This window comes from Hippopotamus amphibius, chromosome 11 (assembly GCF_030028045.1).
Source record: "Hippopotamus amphibius kiboko isolate mHipAmp2 chromosome 11, mHipAmp2.hap2, whole genome shotgun sequence".
NCBI lineage: Eukaryota > Metazoa > Chordata > Mammalia > Artiodactyla > Hippopotamidae > Hippopotamus > Hippopotamus amphibius.
In genome coordinates, this window is record NC_080196.1 from 63811158 (window position 1) to 63817553 (window position 6396).

Below are 6396 nucleotides of genomic sequence, written 5' to 3' on the forward strand. Positions count from 1 at the left end.
TCTGTTCTCTAGGAGCTCCTCTGCAGCACTGGCTTAGCTCTTATTGTGATATTTAGTGAGCCTCATGGGCACGATTTTCAGAATAAATTGCCAATTATTCATGCATATAAATTCATGCTTCTTACTTCTTTGATTCTCTTAAAGAAGGAAGTACTCTTTGAAAGCATGGTTTATGTTAAGATTAAGGGAAGCACTTTCTGAACAGTCCTACGTTTCTAATCTTAGTTGTATTGTTCTAAGAAGCATTTGTCTTTGTCTTGTTTCCAGCTGCCTCTTTAATCATATTTAAGGAGTGCCCATCAGGAGAGTTTCACCTCCTTGAAGATTAAAGCCTAGCGGTCCTGAGCTATTCCCAGTCCAAATGTCTGCAAAATTGAGAGAGTCATCAAAACTCCTTTCACAAACTTCAGGGGGCCCTAACTGCATGCTGGTAATGAAGGTGGAAGAGGGAGGGCAGGCCCGTAGTATGGTCTCCAGCCGCCACTGGAGCAGCTACTACAGCTCAGAGACCTACCGCCATCGGTTCAGGCAGTTTGACTACCAGGAGTCACCTGGGCCCCGGGAGGCTCTGAGCCAGCTCCGCGAGCTTTGCTGTCAGTGGCTGAGGCCGGAGGTGCACACGAAGGAGCAGATCCTGGAGCTGCTGGTGCTGGAGCAGTTCCTGGCCATGTTGCCTGAGGAGCTTCAGGTCTGGTTTCAAGAGAAACGACCAGCGAGTGGAGAGGAAGCCGTGATGATGCTGGAGGAGCTGGAGATAGAGCATGACAGGGCGGCTGAACAGGTGAGAAGGTGGCCGTGGGGATGAGTGACAAGGCTGAGCTCCTGACTCAGCGGGGGCAGAGCTCCCAAACTGTACTTCCGCTCAGCACAACTAGATGTGAAGTGTGGTGAGTGGGCTCCCGGCTGTGCTGGGACACAGAATGTGCCTCTGTTTTTTTGCCTCCCTTTCCCTGTGTCCCATGATAGTTTCTTCTCTGCTATTTTATCTTCAAGTCCCAACCTGATTCCCTTCTTCAGCCTCAGGTATACCGCACTGTTTCTAGGTCTTTTTTGGACGAAATGAGGACATGCTTGCAAAGAAGCGACCAACTTGTGAAGTCACTCAGGAAACGCTGCATAGTCAGCTTAAGGCCACGAAGAAGCAGCCGCAGTGGGCATCGAAGGAGCTTCAGACCTCAAGACCACATGGTGAGGGGCAGGGTTCAGATCATGGTGGGGGCCGGGAGGTGGCCTCTCAGCCCACCCATCACACACATCTCCGCTGCTTTCTGCAAGAGGTCTCCAGTCTCCCCTCCCACCCCCATTCCTGTAGGGACTTCCACCATTATAAATCCTGCCAATGCACATTCTCAGTATTTTGTCCTTATTTCCTTCTTGTAGATTCCTATAATATCTTTCAGATTTTTGAATCCTTTTCATCATCTCCATCGGGGTTTTCAAACCTTTTTAAAGCAGCGTGACCCTTTACTCAATGAAATTTTATGTGGAGTTGCAATATATTAAACAGATGAAAACACAGCTACTCTGACTAAAGGAGGAGCAAGCAGTGTCAGCCCACAAGGGCTTCTACTAAGCCTTAGTCCTACCTCTTCTGCCGTCATGCAGTCCCTGAGGCCCTTTTGAAGGACCCAGAGGTCACAGTCTAAAGACTGTGATTCATTTACTTTTATAACTTTTGTTTATTGATACTCTTGTACTAAATCTTGCTTATTGCTACCCACTACCACATTTAATTCTTCTCCTTCAGTTGCTCCCCCGCTTCTCCAATAATTCCTCATCTTTTAGGCCCTTTCTTTTCTTCCAGACCTTCCTCAGTTTCTAGTGTATCTTTTTACCCCTGCTCACCATTCTGCCTTTTGCACAGAGCTTTCCCTCTTTATAGTTGGCTGCCTCATCAGTATATAAACCTTTTCTTTCACCTTATGATCTTCTCGGTGTTTTCTGCCTTACCCTCTCCATCCTCCACATTGTGATGCTACATTACAAACATGCTAGCTAAAAAATAATTTATGTATGTTTCAGTTGGGTCATTCTATTTCCTTTTCCTGCCTTCTGAACAGAGAACTCGTTACAGTTGCTTTTCTGTGTATTATTTCAGATAAAGACACCAGAACTGTAAATGTGAAATCAGCTTCAAGGCAAAAGACTTCTTCAGGCAAAGAACCGCATTACAAAGTTTCTAACACTCTTCAAGTGAATGCTTCCCAGAGTTTCACATTTAAAGGGGCCTGTGAACAAGATATAAAGTTTGAAAGAAAAGAGGGAAACAGTCCTCAAAAAAAACAACACAAGTGTGATGAATGTGGCAAAGTCTTTACTCAGAACTCAGCCCTTAGTCTACATCAGAGAATCCACAGTGGAGAGAAACCTTATACATGTGATGTGTGTGCAAAGGCTTTCAGCCGAAGTGCAATCCTGATTCAGCATCGAAGAATCCACACTGGGGAGAAACCCTTCAAATGTCACGAATGTGGGAAAGCCTTTAGTCAGAGCTCGAATCTCTTCAGACATAGGAAAAAACATGCTGAAGAAAAGGTCGCATCAGTGTTGTGAGGGAATCAAAGCCTTTGCTGAGAACTTTTTCAACAGGGGAGAAGACACAAGGCACCAATACTCCTTTAGTATAAATCGGTAGTTTCAGTGGGCACTAGTTTCCTTTCAGAGGTTATAAAAGCCACGGGAGAGAATGTAGAATATTTTCTGTCAGCATTGTTTGCTTTTCTGCTTTTCAATACAGTGTCAGTTCAGATGTTTGAGACTGTAAAGCTTAAATCAGATTTCTATCCCTAGCGCAGCTCTTGAAAAGATACTCTCAGACAGGTGCTATTGTTTCTATTATTAACACAAATAATGAACTAGTATGTTCCTTTTTAGACAAGTACATTTTCCCTGTTGAGAAGCAATGTGTAAGTTAGTATATAAATGCGTATTCTCCGTGTCATTACTTGAACATTGGAGTGCTTAGACCAAAGATTAAGTCCGTTTTTTCAAAAAAATTTCCTGGGAATTCCCTGGCAGTCTAGTGATTAGGACTCCACGCTTTCACTGCTGTGGCCCTGGGTTCAATCCCTGATCAGGGAACTAAGGTCACGCAAGCCACATGGCGTGGCCAAAAATAATAATAATAAAATAAAATAAACTTCTTGTTTTATTTTCTGTTACCAGATTCAAAATATAAGAATAGGACTAAGGAGACCCAAAAGAATATGTACCTCAAGACCTAGGTGGAAATGTCCAGGGTCATTGTTAGGGAGCAGGTGAGTGAAGGGACTTTACCCATCTCTTATGAAAACACAAGAACCTACATACTGTTTTGTTTTGTTTCAGTTTTTAACATTGAGGTGTTGTTGATGTATGATATTAAAAGCCTACATACTGTTGATGATACTAAGTAATTTCCTGTATAGGAAAAAAAAATTATCTCCTTTACAATTTATATTAGAAATATCTCAGTGAAGGCATTAAGATTGCTTGACATGTCTTCAGGAAGTAGCCTAAACATAGTGGGTGTTCTAATAATGCACAGTTATCTGTGAATGCGTATATGAAGCTGATGATCACCTTCACATAAAGAAAAAAGGGAGGTGAAGAAAACACTGTCCAAACAAGACTGATGTTACCTGGCAAGCGCAGCACATACGGAGACGCGTACCTACCTGGACATGGGAACCCTTAACAGCTGCCGACTCTCCTTCAGAGTTCTTCACGGTCTCCGTTCTGGCGTAAGTCAGCTGGGAACATGTTTCATGCATCACGGGACAACCTTTTCAGGGTCTTAGGCATTCTTAGTAAGGTAAGTTTCTAGACAATTTATCATGATAAGACCTTCGATTTGCTCTTGTACAAATGAGGAAATCACTAAAGTTCAATTTAAAGAGTCCATTGAGTTTTACCTGCATTTAATTCAATCAGATTCTCTTGTTTAAAAATAAATGACTGTTTTGTTTTGTTTTTTTAATTACTCTGACAGTGTGTAACATAATGTCCCCCTTTCCAGGGATTCTTGGTAAAACTCTGTATGTGTTACAGGAACAGGTGGGTGGTTGTGTTTCCACTGGTGCTACAGTTACCCAGTGTGGAGACAACCATGAGAAATGAGAGTCCTTAGAAGGAGAAGGGAAGAGAGGGCTCCTGGTGAACTTCTTTGTTCCTCATGAAGTGTAAACATTTCATTATCAGAAAATCCAGTCATATCTAGTGCTTGGAGTAACTCCTGAGACAAAGGTGGGATTACATGCTCTACTTAGTTAGAATATTGATAAATATAAGATTAGTAAGGGGAGAGGTGAATACAAATTTTAATTTTAGAATTTTCTGATAGTGATTATACTTTTTAGCTCTAGTAAATATGAATAAATATTGAGTTTTGTATGTTTTCATTTATCAAGTCTTTTTGTTTGGGTCTCATTCTTTTTGTAATTAAAGAGAGGAACAAGCCATCTATTAAAGCAGCAAATGCCTCAAAAGATACATGTATTGTGAATTATTGCTTAATCATGGAAAGTTTTCTGTACTATGTGAATAAAATGACAGAATCTAAATCAAGTATTCTGAGGGAAGTGTCTTTCTTCACTTGGTTCTGCTATAAACTTTGCAAGATTACATTGTCTTCATTGTGAATAATCTGAATTCCTCCACAGACAGTGATGTGAATCATATCATCTTAGAATAAGGAATCTTTAAAGGGTGTCGCTGGGTGCTTTGAGTTATCTTGCACTTACATAGGTCTCCTAATAGGTAGAAGGTGCTAGTTTATCTAACTGGAGAATTAATATGACTTGGGCTAACCTTGATAAAAATAGCATATTAGCACCCTGTCAAATTGATTAATTTCCACAGATAGTAAATACTCCAAAATGAAATTGGTGTTTTTTAAATGAATTTCATTTCATCTGAGCCTTTATTATTATCTATAATCCTATGTTCCCGCTTTTCCTCTTCCATTCTTTTCAGAGACCAGGTCAGATGTTTGTCACTGTCCTTGAAACTTCCTGTATCAGGAATGCTTCTGGATACAAAATCCATCTTTGGCGGCTTAAACAAATTACACTTTGCAACCAGAAATCTGGAGGCGAGTTGCTGCTGGCTGTCAATCAACAGCTGAACAATGACTTGTCTGGCTGCTGTGTCTGCACTTCTTTGGACCTTTCCCTCATACTTATTTTCTCAGATATGCAAGAGAGCTGTCCCAGCTCCAGGAATGGCATCTGGGGTCAAGTCAGGAAGAAAGAGGAAGAGGGACTCCAGCCATGGCCGTATCCTCTCCTAGGAAAAGTGAAAGCTTTCCAAAAGACCCCAGAAAAATTCTGCTTATGTTTCCTTGTTGCAGATGTGTTCAGGAAAGCAAGTGTTTTCACCCCCTGGAGGGAAAGCAGCAGGGCAGATGGGGCTTGGGAACCGCACTGAACCAGCCAGCAGTGTGTGCCACACTTCTCCTTGGCCACTTTCCTTTTCGTTGGCAGATGGCTGATTTTGCCTCCTTCATTACCAAAAAAAAAAAGAAAAAAAGATAACTCCACCAAGTTTGTCAGCTTATCCGCATCTTACCCATCATTTCCTGCCCACTTCTTTCAGAATGAAAGAGGGATTTCTCTTCTCTGGTCCCTCAGCATCCCTTCCCACCTCTGGAGGATGTTGGCTGCCCTCAGTTATTCTCCCTTTTATTTCTTTGTGCTTTCGCCTGCCTTCAGGATCCATCTCTTCGACATTCAAATAGGCTGATGTGACCCACACTCCAACTCTATATTTTTCTAGCATAGTCTTAAAAATTCAAGATGGTGGCTAATCCCTGAGTCGGGGGGAGCAAAATGGCCCTGAGTTTTGCTTCCTTCACACGCATCCATCTCTTTCAGCCACAGTGATCTTTCTAAAACATAAATTTGACATGAACCCTCCCTGCTTAAAACACAAGCCTCCCATTGCTCTTCCCCCACCCCGCCCCCTTTGGCCAAGCCACGCAGCTTGCACAATCTTAGTTCCCCGACCAGGGATTGAACCCAGGCCCTCTGTAGTGAAAGCATGGAGTCCTAACCACTGGACCGCCAGGGAGCTCCCCCTATTGCTTTTAATATAAAGTCAGAACTCCTAAACAAGGCTTTTGAGGCTCTTCATGATCTGACCACAGCTTACCATTTCAGCCTTCTCTCTTGTTACTGCCTTCTTAATACTCTATGCCAAAGACATTCTGAATTAGAAGTCCTCCTACCTCCAGGCCTTTGTATGTGTTCCTTTTAAACTCTTATCCAGCTTCTACATTTCATCTAACTCCTGTGTATTCTTCAGGGTTTAGCTTAGATGCCACCTCTTCCAGGAAGCCTACTGTAACACCTGAAGAGTAGGTTGGGACCACCTCCACACCCTTCTGTTGATTCCACAGCAATCTGTTCCCACCCTGGC

General features: G+C 42.5%; 1 protein-coding gene across 2 annotated transcripts; it reads left to right on the forward strand.

The window, feature by feature from the left end:
- The first annotated feature begins 284 nt into the window (after positions 1-284).
- ZNF396 (zinc finger protein 396) lies at positions 285-4456 on the forward strand. Of its 2 annotated transcripts, XM_057700240.1 has the most exons (4): positions 285-781; positions 1044-1188; positions 2099-2440; positions 3163-4456. In XM_057700240.1, the coding sequence occupies exons 1-4, from the start codon at positions 362-364 to the stop codon at positions 3222-3224; spliced, it is 969 nt and encodes a 322-aa protein (XP_057556223.1). In that variant the 5' UTR covers positions 285-361; the 3' UTR covers positions 3225-4456. The 2 variants fall into 2 exon arrangements, with proteins under 2 accessions (XP_057556223.1, XP_057556222.1); XM_057700239.1 differs by having other exon boundaries at positions 2099-3266.
- Positions 4457-6396: the final 1940 nt, after the last annotated feature.

Bases quoted from the DNA above. Each gene is read 5' to 3' on its own strand.
- ZNF396 (XM_057700239.1), top strand. From the start codon at position 362: ATGTCTGCAAAATTGAGAGAGTCATCAAAACTCCTTTCACAAACTTCA. The intron at 782-1,043 runs GTGAGAAGGTGG...CACTGTTTCTAG, and splicing joins ATGACAGGGCGGCTGAACAG to GTCTTTTTTGGACGAAATGA. The intron at 1,189-2,098 runs GTGAGGGGCAGG...GTATTATTTCAG, and splicing joins TCAGACCTCAAGACCACATG to ATAAAGACACCAGAACTGTA.